Below are 15,873 nucleotides of genomic sequence, written 5' to 3'. Positions count from 1 at the left end.
TGGATTATGTACTGATGGTTTCAGCCCGTTTGGCAAGAGTGGAAGACAATATTCTCTATGGCCAGTCATTCTTACACCATACAACCTACCCCCAAACTTGTGCTTGCGACGAGAGTTTTTGTTTCTCTCGATTCTCGTTCCCAGACCAGGGCATCTTAAGAGATCACTTGATGTGTTTCTTCGGCCACTAATATATGAGTTGCAACAACTATGGGCTCAAGGTGTTGAAACATACGATTTTTCGTGTAAAGAAAACTTTCAAATGCGGGCAGTACTAATGTGGACAATAAGTGATTTTCCAGCATATGGTATGTTATCTGGATGGACAACGCATGGAAGGCTATGATGTCCATATTGTCAAGATAACACTGATGCTTTCCAACTAAAACACGGAAGGAAGACGTGTTGGTTTGACTGTCACAGGAGATTCCTACCACCAGATCATCCATATCGTAGAAGTAGGAATTTGTTTACGAAGAACAAGAGGGTGTTTGACAGTCCACCTCCGGAAATTTGTGGAAAAGATTTGAAGACACAACTTAGAGATTTTGGTGCAGAAAGGACGCCAGACGTCGGTGGACATGAGCGTCTTCCGGTAGTTGGTGTTGGAGACCTACATAACTGGCACAAAAAAGTATTTTCTGAGATCTGCCATACTGGGAGGATCATCTACTAAGGCATAATTTAGATGTCATCCATATTGAGAAGAACTTTTTTGACAATCTCATGAACACGATCCTTAATGTTCAAGGTAAAACAAAGGATAATTTGAAGTCAAGACTGGATTTAGTCTATATATGTGCTCGTTCAGAACTTCATGTTGATGAGAATGGTAGGGCTCCTTTTCCCATATACCGACTTGATGCAGTGGGAAAAGATGCGTTCTTTGATTGGATTTCAAACGATGTGGAATTTCCAGACGGTTACGCATCTAATTTGCGTAACTGTATCGACAGAAAGGAAGGAAAGTTTACTGGCTTGAAAAGCCACGATTGCCATGTAATGATGCAGCGCCTCCTTCCGTTTGCCTTCAAAGAACTATTACCACGAAATGTTCATGAAGCAATTGCAGGAATAAGTGGTTTCTTCCGCGATTTATGCACGAGATCAGTGACTCTTGAAGGTATTGAAAATTTGAAGACTAACATAGCCGTGATTCAGTTATGATGTTTCCTCCCTCATTTTTTGAAGACTAACATAGACGAAATTGAGAAGATATTTCCTCCCTCATTTTTTGATGTTATGGAGCATCTTGTTATTCACCTGGTAAGAGAATTGGAACTTGGTGGTCCTGTGCAGTATAGATGGATGTATCTGTATGAGCGGTATATGTTCCATTTGAAGAAGATGGTGAAAAATTTAAGTAGGGTGCAAGGTTCTATAGTCGCACAGATGATCAATGAAGAAACTTCAAACTTTGCCGAGTACTGCTTTCTAGTAGAAGTTCAGACCAAAAACAGAAGACCTGCTCGGCATGATGATAGAGCCGAACAGACAACATATCATGTTACGGTTCCAGACATTTTCACAGACGTTGGACGACTTAGCAGAAAACCAAAGGACCGTCGACTTACTGAGCAGGAGCACAGTCATTTGCAAACATATTTGTTCCCAACTGCGAAGATGTTCTTCAATATGAGAGGTAAATAAATTAGCTTACAAATTTTTATTTTAACAAGTTGAAATTTAAATCTTAATTAATTACATTATTGTCATCATATGTACAGGATTTTCATGACAGAAAAGCGGTTCGAATATAGATACGCCACAGAGGACGAACTAGAAGAAATGAAGCAGAGAAAATTTGCTGGATGGATGTTTACTTATGTGAGTGCTTTAAACAAATTAAAATATCATTTATCACATATTTATACTAATTCACATTTATTGATAGGTGTCTGCTGGTTTGGCCAGAGGTGAAACATTTGACGATTGGATACGCGAGATGGTCGTTGGACCAAACTTTGTTGTGAAGTCATATCCGAGATTTTGTACTCGAGGATATGCATTCACAACTCAGAAGAGGAGACGTTCAAGTACGACTTATGATGCTGGCGTTTGTTCTGCATCAGGAGATGATGTATACTACGAACATATACATGAGATTTTGGAAATCAAGTATTTGGGCATGGTTGGATTGCGCTGTACTGTTTTCTATTGTGATTGGCACGACAACACTCCAGATCGAGGTGTGATAACAGATGCATTTGGTGTTACATCAGTAAATTCGAGGCGAAAGCTGCAATATTATGATCCTTTCATTCTTGCTTCTCAGGTCGATCAGGTAATTAAATGTTAATTATTCAGAAGGATTCATCATCATGTGTATTAATTTATAATTTTACTAATAAATTTTTAAATGTTACAGTTTTGTTATAATTTTTAAACTATTTTTTATTTAAACTATTTTTTTTAATTAAAATTATTAGAACTAATTTTTAAATATGTTTTTTTAATTTATATGTCTAATGATGATCAGACCCGGCCTCGACAGCGTCGTAGCCGGGGTGGTACGGGGAGCCAGTCTCGGGGTTCGTCCAGCCATATTCAGGATTCCGTTTCGCCCCACAGCTCCTACAATACATCTCCCTCTCCATTAGCCGCTCCTGCTGCTCCCGCTCCCGCTGCTGCACCCGCTCCTGCTCCTCCGGGTCCTCCGGGAGTGATGAGTGTTGCGGAGTTGGTACGACAGCCTGGTCGTGACCATCTTCCCTATCTCACTCCGTATCCACATGGACGGGGTCAAACATGGTAATTAAACTTTTATTTTTTATCATTAAAATTTGATTCATTATTAATAATTTGTTCTTTTTATTAGGTTCAACCGATCCGGGAACGGGATCAGCGCATGGATCCACCGTATGATGTACTCGGCCCTCGACAAGGGACATCCGACTTTCACTGACTTCCCTACCAAGAAGCAGCATCTGTGGTTTCGTCAGTTTGCGGTAAGTATTCTAATTTTTTACTTATATTTTTAATCTTTAATATAAATTTTCTACTAATTGTGTTTTTTTTTTCAGCAAGAATTCAACTGGAATTCCGATGATACGCTCTCTATCTATCACCACTTCGTCCATAAAGTTATGGACAACTATGGGAAGCAGATGTACGAGTGGAAGAAGAAGTGGAAAATAAACAAGGTAGTTTTTAATTTATTAAACAATTTTTTAATATATTTAACTATTTTCTTTTTTTTTTTAATTAAAAGGTCCCAAAGTCGATGAAAGACACGGTCTGGAAGGAGTTGTGTGCGCATTGGGATAAGGAAGAGACGAAAGAAACTTCTTCCACCAACTCCAACAACCGCAGAAGCGACCGTAAAGGGAAGGGCATCTACAAGCATAACTTGGATGCTCAATCTATTGCCACTCTGGGGGATCGCATGATAAGTTCAATCGCTTTTTCTTCAATTATTTAAGTTTCAGAATTTTATTTTTTTGTGCATTTCTTCAAATTTCTAATGTTTGTTTAATTTATGTTTTTTTCAAGGCAGAAGAAAATGAGGGCGAGCCGGTTGATGATCTCGCCCTAATGAAAAGGGTGTATACCAACAAGAAGACCAGCCAGATTGATGATGGTCTTGTGAGGGACGTGGTCAGCCTGGTCCAAACTCAGGTGCTAGACGAAGTGTCTCAGCTTCAAACCGATTATGACGATTCGACGGCTTCGACCAACTTGTCCCGGGTTCGAATCAACGAAATCGTTGAATCGGTAAGTTCCTTTTTTTAAAGTTCAATTCATTTATTTCTTGATTTTTATTTTATCATCTTTTTATATTATTTAAATTTGGCTATTTAATATTTCAGTCGGTTCCAAAGAAGAAGGGACGTTTGGTCGGTTTGGGCCGTCGCTCCCGGTCGGCTGCTCCTTCTTCTGCACCACCGCCCTATGTTGATCCAGAAGTACTTACGGCTCAGTTGAAGGACAAGGATGATCGCATATCTGCGTTGGAGACCCAGATGGCAGCTCAACAGGCGGGCTATGAGACACATAAGAGGCTGAACGAGCAAATGATGGAGATGATGAAGAGGATGTACCCGAACGAGGTGTTCCCGAACATTCAAGATCCGTAGTTTTTTTTTTTTTTTTTCAAAAACTCGGAATGTTTTATTTTTATTTGTACAACTTTGAATATTATCTAATATGTTTTCAATTTTATTTTTAATTTTATATTTTCGAATTTAAATTTCAAAAATTTTATTTTTTTAAAAAAAATTATTTTTTTTTTTAAATTATCTTTTTTCAAAATTCCGAGGAAATGCACCCTCGGAAATTTCCGACGAACATTTCCTCGGAATAAGTCGTCGGAATATACCGAGGGCCACGTTCCTCGGAATTTTCCGAGGGCCACGTTCTTCGGAAATTCCCGATGAAAATTCCGAGGAACGTTTCGTCGGAACTTCCGAGGATTGGACCATCGGAAAGTCCATCGAAATATTCCGAGGAAGTCCTCCCTCAGTATATTCCGAGGACTTTTCCGACGAACTGGTGGTCCTCAGAGTTTCCTCGGAAATTCGTTTCCTCGGAAATTCGTTTCCTCGGAATTCCGTCGGAAATTTTCAAGGGATTTCCGAGGAATAATGAATTTCCGAGGAGTTTTTTCCGAGGGATTGTTTCGTCGGTATGTCGTCGGAATACTGTTATTCCGACGACATACCGACAATTTTTTCCCTCGGTATGCCGCTGTTTTCTTGTAGTGGTATCTAACGATCAGTCTCTATATACTAATAATCAAAACCAGAATTATCTACTAAGGCAACTACATTAACAACTAAAGTTCTTTAGCTCAACTCGATTCATCAAACAGCCGTAAATTTTATATAAATCTGCTATCCAACCAATCACAAATCAACCGACCGAACGAAAATGATCCGAGAATGAAACTAAGGAGACGTTAAAACACCTTTAAAGACCTCCGCCATTGAACCTGATGTCCCTCTGCAAATAGACGTCGTACGTCTGGTCACTAATTTAGAATCTTCATATGTCACCACTAATTGACAGCTCCAACGCGTTGTAATCATAGGGAAGATTAAGAAGTGCTAAGTAAGGTCTGGATTCTTCGGAAACCCAGAAGCCTCGACTCGACGATGTTTCCGTCGGCTAGAGTTTTTCTACTCGCTACCGAACGAAGATGATGAGATACGTAAACAAAGTGATGGCCTAGAATAAAAATTGTTTTGTTATAGAGGAATGGTTAGACTAAATCATGAAAATCATTGTATAGATTTGGTTTAGAGTAATATAAATCTCAAAGTCTCAAAAACGAAACCCAGTTTCATGGTGTATAAAACAGATATTGTATAATTAAAGTAGTAATTGTGTATAGTTAGAGTAAATAATTGTTGGACCAAAAAATAATAAATAGTTAGATAGTCCAACAACTTTGTTTAAGTAGATTTTATAGAACTTCTTCCCTTTTAAAAGTATTTGATTACCTACGTTTAAGTGCATGTTTTTTCTAAACCAGACGTTTAACAGCATGTTGCATCCTGCGACTTGCAAACTACTTCTATTTAAAGAGAAAAAGGCGCTCTCTCTCCTCTCGAAACTCTCTAACTTTTCTCTAGGGTTTCACCTTCATTGTTAACTGTTTCTCCGGTGCCGCCGCGTCCTTTTGGCGGTTGCCGGAGCCCCTGTTGTTTTCCTTCTCCTCTGTTTCTCCTTGTTAATCTCTCTGTGGTCTTCGCTTGTTTCAATTTACGGCGGAGGTAGTTCTCTTCGGTGGTCCTCCAATTCAGATGTGGCAAGTCCGGAGCAGATTTGGGTTGTGTTTGGCGTCGTCGGTGTTGCTAGAGGACGGCTTCCTGGTCGTCATGCCCTTCTCCAGTTTTGTTCCGACCTTGCTGTTTGGAGGGTTTTCAAATCTCTGCGGTGGAGTTCTTCGAGGCAGTGGTGCGTGAGGCGTCGGTTAGCTCCTCTTGAGGTCGTCTCCTTCGTCACATGATGCGTGGCTGTTATGGAGTTGTGTCTCGAGTAGGGCTAGGGGTTTGGGATTCGTGGATCTCAGATCTCTTTTCCTCTGTTTTGGGTTCCTCTGGTGGTCTCCTGTGGTAGGCGTGTGGTGGCTCTGCTAGTGGGAGTTCTTCCTGTTCTTGTGGTTGTCACCGGTGACAGCGCGTCCGTGAGTTTCTGCTTCAGCGCGAGTTGTTGTGGTTTCTTCCCAAAATTTTTGGGTACTGGCGTTGTGGCCCTCCGTTGCTCTGTCTCTTTCTCCTATGAACGTTGGTGCTTCGTGACTGTTTCTGGAAGCGGATGGGTCTTTGACGATGAACAAACGTTAGTTGGGCTTTCAGCCTTCTTGCTTGCTTGGTGGTTATTCTCCGGAGGTGGGTTCTCGACCGGTCTCACTGCTCTATATGGGCTTTCGGGTTCAACGGGTGTACACGGTCCCGGGCTTGATAGCTGGAGGCAGCAATCTTTAGTTCTCTTTCTCGAACGACGGCATCGTCGGTTGTGTGATCCTCCTCGTGCTGCCGGTTTTGAGCCTTTTGGGTGAGTAAGCCGGTTTGAGTTGTAATTCTTTGGACAGGTATTGGCTTGTGGATATTTCGGAAGCTGTAGGAGCCGGCTGCAACAAGGTATGAGGGCGCCTTTCTCTCTGGTATCTCGTGGCAACTGGATGTTCATACTGTTCACACCTAGTCCTCTGGTTCTTCACTGCTTCATTAACGTTTGTTCATTTGATTAGTCTAGTCTTAATTCAGCTTGGTTATTGTTTGTTGCTTAGGTTCTCTCTGTTTAGTTTAATTTTTGCATCTCTGCTGCTAGTGTTCTTGTAACTTCTGTCAAAAACTTAAAATCTGGTATAATATTTAACATTTTACCAAAAAAAAAAAAAAACTACTTCTATGATGTCAAATTCAATTGGTCTTATTCTTACTTGCAAACTACTACATTCTATGATGTCAAATTCAATTGGTCTAATTCTTACAGTTAAACAAGTACTTCATTCTCACAGCGTCAAGTAACGTTAACAACCCTTGATTAAAATGCCTATTTTAAGATAAATTTAAATCATAATTTTTTGTAAAAGAATTAAAATAAAAAGCAGAGAAACGTGGTAAGAGAGAAGGGAAAAGCGCCAAAGTCTGAGGCGAATTGTATGGTAGCTTCAAACATTCCTAAAATGGCGATCTTCCCCCAAAAGAACATTATCTTTCCATTAAACCATTCTCGCATTTCCTCATACCAATATTTCAGACTAAAATTGTTCAAATATATTCTGATAAGTTTTTGATAGTGTAAAGAGAATTGGATGAGAGTTAAAGACAGATGCATCTATGAAGACAGGTGAATTACAACACTTGATGCTTCTTGAGTTTATCCGACGTTCTTCTTTCGGATTTCTCAGATGGAATGGCAGATCCTGCTAGTTATGTCTATCACGAGCGTGACATCGACCAGGTTTGTTTCTTACTTTCTTCCTTTCTTTTTTCCCCTGTTCCGTTCGAAACATTACTGTTTTTCTTTTAACTCTTTTTTTCTGTAAACATTACTGTTACATCACAGACATTGTTACATATGTGATATGTTTGTTATTTTTGTGTACGATGAAGAAAACCTTCTTTTTTTTGAAAGGGGAGGAGTTTTGTTATCTGTTTTTCTGTAATAAAGGTACCATGTTGTTAATTTCTAAAATGTTCCTCTATTTTTAACATTGATATTTTGTTCTGTTACAAATTATGAGAATTATTAAATCGACAACTCTAAAAACCGATAATTCTACCTGGTATATGAAGATTCAGCCGACAAATTACGATTATTAGACCTCCCATTAAGTTTGCATTTGTTTTTCTTCTAGGCCAGTTAATCACTCTCTTTATAATTCACGTTTCCATTAACATTGTTATAGGCACTTATCGTTTTGAAAAAGGGAACTCAATTAGTCAAGTACAGTCGAAAAGGGAAACCTAAATTCCGTGCATTCAGGCTATCACCGGTATACTACTTCAAACAAATACATGCAATGTTTTCGTTTTCTAATGGATTATACTAACTATATTAACGTTGATGATAGGATGAAAAAACGTTGATTTGGTTTTCGCATGGAGAAGAAAAAGGTTTGAAGTTATCTGAAGTTTCTCGAGTTGTCCCTGGACAAAGAACTGTGAGTTTAACCTAGTTATTTAATCTTTTAATAAATAAAAGCAGCCTCTTGTGTGTTACTAACAAGTTCTTATGAGCAGCCTGTCTTTAAGAGATTTTTACGTCCAGAGAAAGACCACTTATCGTTTTCACTTTTATTCAATAACAGAGAAAGGTCGCTTGATTTGGTTAGTAAAGAGACCACTTTAATTAGCTTTCTTCAACTTGGATTATAAAATTGAAAGTCACATATGTATTTCCTTCTTCTTCTTCTTCTTTTTGGCAGATCTGTAAAGACAAAGCTGAGACAGAGATTTGGTTTGCTGGCCTTAAGTATTTAATTGAAAGAAGTCGTAATAGACGCGCAAGAAGTGAGATACCTGAGGTTTGCTGGCTTTAACTTTTATACTTCTCTCATATTATCCAACGTTTCTAGATACCCTGGTTTAAGTGTGAATGTTTTTTTTTGTTACCTAACGTAGAAAAAAAAAGCCTTTTAAAATGTTTTCCCTCAAACTTTGACCATATTATATATGCACCAGGTTTATACTTACGTACAACTAAAGTTTAATTCATATGACTTAATTGTATTATTTCTCAGATAAACGACAGTGACTACTTCTCCACTGGTCGTCAATCAATAGACGTTTTTCCAAACAATATACCACGAGGTAGAACATCAATTGATCTAGGCTCAGATGTTGGATATGAACGTGGAAACATGTTAAGACCAAGTACTGATGGTTTTCGGATCAGTGTCTCAAGCACACCAAGTTGTTCAAGTGGAGGTTCTGGTCCAGATGATATCGAATCATTAGGTGATGTTTACGTTTGGGGTGAGGTATGGAGCGATGGGATACTACCAGATGGCACAGTTACCAAAGAGACAGTGAAAACAGATGTCTTAACTCCAAGACCCTTGGAATCAAACGTAGTTCTTGATGTTCACCAGATTGTTTGCGGTGTAAGGCACGTTGCGCTTGTGACAAGACAAGGAGAAGTGTTTACTTGGGGAGAAGAAGCTGGAGGTAGGCTTGGACATGGTATTCAAGTCGACATTAGTCGTCCGAAACTAGTTGAGTTTCTTGCTCTAACCAACATAGACTTTGTTGCTTGTGGTGAGTACCACACTTGTGTTGTATCAACCTCTGGAGACTTGTTTTCGTGGGGAGATGGAATCCATAATGTTGGGCTTTTAGGACATGGTAGTGATATTAGCCATTGGATACCAAAAAGAGTCTCTGGTCCTTTAGAAGGTCTTCAGGTGCTGTCAGTTGCGTGTGGCACTTGGCATTCGGCTTTGGCCACTGCAAACGGGAAGCTATTCACGTTTGGTGATGGTGCGTTTGGCGTTTTAGGACATGGAAACAGAGAAAGCGTTTCGTGTCCTAAGGAAGTACAGTCTTTAAACGGTTTGAAAACGGTGAAAGTTGCTTGTAACATTTGGCATACCGTGGCTATCGTCGAGGTTATGGGACAGACCGGTACAAGTATGTCATCCAGGAAGTTGTTTACTTGGGGTGATGGTGACAAAAACAGGTTAGGGCATGGGAACAAAGAGACTTACTTGCTCCCCACGTGTGTCTCTTCACTTATTGACTACAACTTTCACCAGATCGCTTGTGGGCATACATTTACCGTCGCACTCACAACCTCAGGACATGTTTTCACAATGGGTGGGACTTCACATGGTCAGCTAGGTAACTCAATCTCTGATGGTAAGTTACCTTGCTTGGTGCAAGACCGATTAGTCGGAGAATTTGTCGAAGAAATAGCTTGTGGGGATCACCATGTGGCGGTTTTGACATCAAGAAGTGAAGTCTTCACATGGGGGAAAGGTGCTAATGGAAGATTAGGACATGGTGATACAGATGATAGAAGAACACCAACTTTAGTTGAAGCCTTGAGAGACCGGCATGTGAAGAGCTTATCTTGCGGCTCAAACTTCACATCAAGTATATGTATTCATAAATGGGTATCCGGAGCAGATCAGTCAATCTGCTCCGGATGTCGCCAAGCTTTCGGGTTTACTCGTAAGAGACATAACTGTTATAATTGTGGTTTAGTCCATTGTCATGCTTGTAGTTCAAAGAAGGCTTTGAAAGCAGCATTGGCTCCAACACCAGGGAAACCACACCGTGTGTGCGATGCGTGTTACAGCAAACTTAAAGCCGCTGAATCTGGCTATATATCTAATGGAAATAGAACTAATGTTGCAACCCCTGGACGATCAATGGATGGTTCGGTAAGAATAGATAAAGGAACAACTAGGTCATCTAAAGTCCTCTTGACGGGAAATAATACAGAATCAGGCAAGACGTCAAGGCTTGGAGTTAGACCTGATGCTTCTAGTGTCCGTGCCTCGCAAGTTCCTTCTCTCCAACAACTTAAAGATATTGCATTCCCTACTTCACTAACCGCAATTCAGAACGCTTTAAAACCTGTTGCTCCTGCTGCTGTTCCAGCTCGTCTACTAGCTGGACCAGTGGCATCTCCTCCACCTGCAAGGTCCTCATCGCCTTTACCTGTAAGATCCTCCTCTCCTTACGCAAGAAGATCGAGCCCTCCACGGACTTCTGGATTTTCAAGGAGCGTTATTGATAGTTTAAAGAAGACTAATGAAGTTATGAACCAAGAAATGACAAAACTACAGAGTCAGGTATCTTTATTTCTTGTTCCATGTTACCAATTATGTTATAATGAAGCTAACTCATATGCCTTCAACTTTTAGGTTAAGAATTTGAAACAGAAATGCAATAATCAAGGAACTGAGATACAAAGATTTCAAAAAGCAGCTAAAGAAGCCTTTGAATTAGCTGCTAAGCAATCTTCTAAACATAAATCAGCAACAGAAGCCCTAAAATCTGTTGCAGAACAGGTTTGGTTCATAATATTTGTAAACTTTTTTCTTGCAACATATCTTATTATAACTGTTTTTATCTATTTTTAGTTGAAAGGGTTGAAGGAGAAATTACCACCTGAAGTATCAGAGAGTGAAGCTTTTGATTCCATTAATTCTCAAGCTGAAGCTTATCTAAATGCAAACGAAGTAACAGAAACATCTTTACTTACAACTTCGATACTTGATCAACAAGAAACATCTCCTACTGGAAACACACAAGATCAAAAGATTGATGAACAAGTATCATCGAACTCAAGTATATCCGATACATCGAATTCATCAAAGCCAGTACCAACAGAATCTTCTTCTTCATCGTCATCAAAAACAGGTGGAAAGGAAAGTAAAGAACAGTTTGAACCTGGCGTATACGTGACTTTTGCGGTAGATGTGAATGGAAACAAGATCTTCCGACGAGTTAGATTCAGGTAACATACATGAATTTACTTGTGTTATGTATGGATTTTATAAATCATGTCTGAAAACTTTTTGTTTTGTAGTAAAAAGAGATTTGACGAACATCAAGCAGAAGATTGGTGGACTAAAAACAAAGATAGGTTGCTCAAGTGGTATAGTCCAAATTCATCATCAAGTCCAGTGGCTTCTGATTCATCTATCGCTCCTCCACCACCATCTGAACCACCGTCTGATCCATCAGTCTCTGAGAAGGACAATGAGGCAGAAGCAGATTAACCATGTGTGTAAGTTACGGTTGTGTTTCTTTTTTTCACATGTACCAGTTATAGATACAAAATGAAGTATATCTGAGGTTGTTTCTTAAAAATTCTGAAACGGAATGTTGGTAACTTGTATTGCCTTATGCAAAGATATGAATAGTTTTGGAAATAGGATTTTAATATCTAGGATCATATAGTTTTTACAACTTGCTTGATTATCTTTGGAGACTTCTTTTAATTTGGATTGTATCACCATGAGTAGGAAAAAACATAAAACGGTTATGTTATAGGATATTGTGTAATGAAAACCAAATATTTAAAGAGAGACCGTTTAGTTTTATAATATTCTTTCATTCAAGTTTCTCGAAGTCAATGATTAAAATAAAATATCTGATAGAATACTATATAGTAAGATTCAAAATCAACAGAACGAACGTAAGAGGCCGGATGTATTCAGTTGGGAGTTTGGGAGCCGAAAATTCTAGTGTTTTACGCGTCTTTTAGAAAAAAAATTGATGTGTTTTACGCGTCTTTTAGAAAAATTAAAATTCATATCTCAAAAATTGACCTAGATTCAGAGATTAGAGCAAGAGCTGATGTAAGCCCGGAAAATGAAATGTGTTTAACATTCGTAATTTACCACGAAATCGAACCTTCTGTCAGAGTTTAGTGATAACAAACATAATCAACGTACAAAAAGGTTTGAAAGTTTCTAAAATATAGGGAGTTGTTTTGACTTTTCAGAGTGAAGTCTTCTTGGTCTGAATTTGACCAGGCCATCTCAGAACTCTTATTTGCTAAGGAAGTAAACATAAACAAAACATTTTCTCTGGTCGACGAGAAAGATGGGACAAATGCAATCGAAAGAGAAATTAATGTTTAACCATGTGAGGTCCGGCAACGTAGAAGGGATTCGAGCTCTTTGTCTAGAGGGTGCAAACCTCGAGGTTTCTCCTTTTATATTTCTCTGAATTTAAGGGTTTTTACAGGACACTAGTCGTGTTTTGATTTACATGTGTTTCGATATCATCGCAGTGGATGGATAAAGAAGGAAACACGCCTTTGATCTTGGCTTGCAAGAAGTCTAAGCTATATGATGTCGCCCAAACTTTGATCGAGCTGGGCGCCAATGTTAATGCCCATCCTCCTGGTATTTTTAAGATTCTTTTTTTATTAAAGAATGACTTTTCTTAAATTTGACTATTACATCTTTCTTGTTTCAAGTGAGAAAGTAACTGAGCTTCAGTAGCTAATTCAATATTAGAGAGATCGATGCTTACGATCAGAGAGACAAGTTTGAGTTCTGTAATGTATTTCAGCTAATTTGGTCATGTCTTTGATTCTTCTTGTCGATATCAGCTCCCCGTGACGCGACTCCTCTGTACCATGCTGCAAGAAGAGGTCTCGAGAAGACTGTTAAATTACTTCTTTCAAATGGTGGTAAGTGTTTCTCCTCTCTTACTACCAAAGGCGGTCCTAAACATAGGCAAGTGAGACATTCGCGTATGGACCCCAAATTTTAAGAAATGATTTATATACAGTAGTCCTAAATTTGTAAAAAAAAAAATTATAAAAATCCTTACTAAATTGGATGCTTTCTACTTAACTGAATGTGACTTTGGTGTCTACGTTAGGTATACTGATCTTTATCTCATCTCATATGTAATAATCTCTTTTTTCTCTCGGCAGAAAATTATGATTGTCAGACACCACTTCAACAAGCTAGATACTATAAGTACACCAAGGTCGTACGTGCCATTGAGGTATGTTTTTGTAATACCTTATTCTTCTTTTTCATTCCTTATAACTAACTTTTGAAGGATATGATTGTTCTGAAGAATCACATATGCGTGTTCTCTGGTTGGATGCGTGAATTTTACGGTCCTGCTCTTCTTGGTGTATTTGCTCCTCAGCTTCTTTCAAGAAGAGTGTGAGTACTCTCACTCGTCGAACTTAACCCTTTTCTAAGGATTTCGACTTTATGCAGAAGACTATATATGAATCTTCTTTGATTTGCAGATGGGTTGTCATCATACCAACTAGCTCAATTTACCCTAAACCTTACAAATTTGAGCTGGTTGTGTATGCTAGTCTGAAGGTACTACGATGATCATTATATAATAACAATTCAGAGAACAAGATGTAATGTGCTCAACTCATGCATATTTTGGTTTATCTGGTTAATGAAACTGGTATGATGTCATCAGGATGCACAGCCACGGGTGGTGATGGCTTTGAGGAATCCACACTTAAAAGAACCAGAGGAGATGCACCCTAATACTTCAGTGACGATTGTTGATAATGATAACAAAAGTAACATCCCAGCATGTTAATTTATATTGTTGTTTACATGCAAACCTCTAAGTTTTGTGCATGTTGATTGAATTTTATCCTGAATCTGCGTGGAGGCGTAGGCCTCAAGTAGTTGGGAGTAAATTATATGCTGCAACTTTTTTTTTTTTGAACAACAAGTTGCTGACAACTATTCTTAGTTTGTATCAAAAGAAAAATTGACAGCTTGCTAAGAAAGTGTCTCTGTTTTATTATCTGCTCTTGAATTATTAAAACTCTGTTTTTGTGAATTCAAAACATGTGAGTTTTTTCTTCTCTTTTTTTTTAACAGAAAAAAGTCTGAAACTCGCATCTTCTATAGAAGAGGGCAGGCAACAGCTGAAGTGGTTTTGTGATGCATGCAAAGGAATCCCACAGGTAAATGTCAAAAACAACAAACAGCCAGCCATTGAATTGTTTCGTTTCTTCCTTCTTTGTTTTATATAATGAAAACTCTCATGAAAATCAAAATATACAGCCAGTGCGTCGTCCCCCGGTCGTTGTCCAGACAGTACTACCATCTGCTCCTCCATTGGCAGATTATGATACAGAAGCGATAGAGGAAGGCCCAATGAATTATCCATTAAGCGGTTCAACTACTCCATCAGCTTCAGGTGGTGGTGGAAATAAAAAAGACGGAGGGAGCTCTGGACAGTGCTTGATATGTATGGATGCGCCATCTGATGGGATTTGTGTCCCGTGTGGACATGTCGCAGGGTGCATGTCTTGCTTGACCCAGATCAAATCCCATGCATCGGAATGTCCGATCTGTCGGGCCAACATCCATCAGGTTACGAAGGTGTACCGTGTCTGAACTACAACATGTATGGGACAGATCTCTCCTTCATTTGAAAACCTTTGAAAACGTTTTTTTTTTATTTATTGCTCAACCAAAATCCCTACCCCTCTTTTGTGTATTAAAAAGAGTAAAACATCTTATTATATCATATGGAAGGTATAGACCTAAGTTCCCTAATAAAAAACAATTACAAGAATGAAAAGACAAGTTACAAATCACATGCTTTGCTCTTTCCTTGTTTTATTTGGACCAAACTTGGAACATAATTCAGAAGTGAGGAAGACGATGATGGTCTGATTGTAGAGCTTCGATCAAGAGGATCCACCTTTACGTATGTATCTCCTCTCACAATGTGTACGATCTTGTTGTTCTTCGAGGAAGACATACACTAAAGTTTTGCTCTGCTCGTCGGCTAAGAAACTCAACCCATTGAGATTAACCTCGCTATGGTCTTTCACTGTTAGCAACTAGCTCCACGACATAACTGATCGAGACTATTTCCCACCCAACAAATTGTCTCTGATACATGTAAATCTCTTGATGAATAATATATGCGTGAAGTGCCTAACAGGCAAAGTTTATCTGTCGTGCCAACATCCATCAGGTTATGAAGGTGTACCGTGTCTGAACTACAACATGTATGGGATAGATCTCTCCTTCATTTGAAAACCTTTGAAAATGTTTTTTTATTTATTGCTCAACCAAAATCCATACCCTCTTTTGTGTATTAAAAAAAGAGTAAAACATCTTATTATATCATATGGAAGGGTTTCTTAGACCCAAGTTCCCTAATAAAAAACAATTACAAGAATGAGATTCGAGTTTATTTCCAACTCAATGTTTCTCATCAATAGGTTAATATTAATTAGGGGTTTTAATTTATTAGAATTTGGCTCTGATACCATGTTAGATTCGGATTTATTATGGGCTTCCAACTCAAAACCAATTGGTAATTAGTGGATTGGCCCTAACCCTTTATATAGTAGTAGATTAATTCATATATTTCCGATGTGGGATGTTTCTCATCAATACTTTGTTCTTTCCTTGTTTTATTTGGACCAAACTTGGAACATAAT

General features: G+C 38.7%; 3 protein-coding genes across 4 annotated transcripts; all 3 read left to right on the top strand.

Moving 5' to 3' along the window:
• The first annotated feature begins 1,293 nt into the window (after nt 1-1,293).
• On the top strand, nt 1,294-2,386 carry LOC117126467. The gene is made up of 2 exons (XM_033274433.1): nt 1,294-1,827; nt 1,895-2,386. Exons 1-2 carry the CDS (start codon nt 1,720-1,722, stop codon nt 2,297-2,299), a joined length of 513 nt encoding a protein of 170 aa, XP_033130324.1. The 5' UTR covers nt 1,294-1,719; the 3' UTR covers nt 2,300-2,386.
• Nucleotides 2,387-4,228: 1,842 nt separating this feature from the next.
• Nucleotides 4,229-11,873, top strand: LOC103828885 (PH, RCC1 and FYVE domains-containing protein 1). 2 transcript variants are annotated; one of them, XM_018653117.2, is made up of 9 exons: nt 4,229-7,410; nt 7,859-7,945; nt 8,024-8,113; nt 8,193-8,279; nt 8,378-8,476; nt 8,693-10,750; nt 10,823-10,969; nt 11,042-11,418; nt 11,491-11,873. In XM_018653117.2, the coding sequence occupies exons 1-9, from the start codon at nt 7,363-7,365 to the stop codon at nt 11,681-11,683; spliced, it is 3,186 nt and encodes a 1,061-aa protein (XP_018508633.2). In that variant the 5' UTR covers nt 4,229-7,362; the 3' UTR covers nt 11,684-11,873. The 2 variants fall into 2 exon arrangements, with proteins under 2 accessions (XP_018508633.2, XP_033130322.1); XM_033274431.1 differs by having other exon boundaries at nt 11,480-11,873.
• Nucleotides 11,807-15,608, top strand: LOC103828759 (putative E3 ubiquitin-protein ligase XBAT35). Its single transcript, XM_033274432.1, has 9 exons — nt 11,807-12,614; nt 12,703-12,817; nt 13,027-13,107; nt 13,357-13,430; nt 13,506-13,597; nt 13,687-13,765; nt 13,875-13,980; nt 14,291-14,376; nt 14,477-15,608. The coding sequence occupies exons 1-9, from the start codon at nt 12,513-12,515 to the stop codon at nt 14,810-14,812; spliced, it is 1,071 nt and encodes a 356-aa protein (XP_033130323.1). The 5' UTR covers nt 11,807-12,512; the 3' UTR covers nt 14,813-15,608.
• The last annotated feature ends 265 nt before the right edge of the window (nt 15,609-15,873 follow it).

The sequence above is a fragment of the Brassica rapa genome, chromosome A07 (assembly GCF_000309985.2).
Source record: "Brassica rapa cultivar Chiifu-401-42 chromosome A07, CAAS_Brap_v3.01, whole genome shotgun sequence".
Taxonomy (NCBI): Eukaryota; Viridiplantae; Streptophyta; class Magnoliopsida; order Brassicales; family Brassicaceae; genus Brassica; species Brassica rapa.
This window is presented reverse-complemented; position numbering and strand designations above follow the sequence as displayed.

Bases quoted from the DNA above. Each gene is read 5' to 3' on its own strand.
- LOC117126467 (XM_033274433.1), top strand. From the start codon at position 1,720: ATGTACAGGATTTTCATGACAGAAAAGCGGTTCGAATATAGATACGCC. The intron at 1,828-1,894 runs GTGAGTGCTTTA...ATTTATTGATAG, and splicing joins CTGGATGGATGTTTACTTAT to GTGTCTGCTGGTTTGGCCAG.
- LOC103828885 (XM_033274431.1), top strand. From the start codon at position 7,363: ATGGCAGATCCTGCTAGTTATGTCTATCACGAGCGTGACATCGACCAG. The intron at 8,280-8,377 runs GTTAGTAAAGAG...TCTTTTTGGCAG, and splicing joins GAGAAAGGTCGCTTGATTTG to ATCTGTAAAGACAAAGCTGA. The intron at 10,751-10,822 runs GTATCTTTATTT...TTCAACTTTTAG, and splicing joins TGACAAAACTACAGAGTCAG to GTTAAGAATTTGAAACAGAA.
- LOC103828759 (XM_033274432.1), top strand. From the start codon at position 12,513: ATGGGACAAATGCAATCGAAAGAGAAATTAATGTTTAACCATGTGAGG. The intron at 13,766-13,874 runs GTACTACGATGA...TGATGTCATCAG, and splicing joins TTGTGTATGCTAGTCTGAAG to GATGCACAGCCACGGGTGGT. The intron at 14,377-14,476 runs GTAAATGTCAAA...CAAAATATACAG, and splicing joins CATGCAAAGGAATCCCACAG to CCAGTGCGTCGTCCCCCGGT.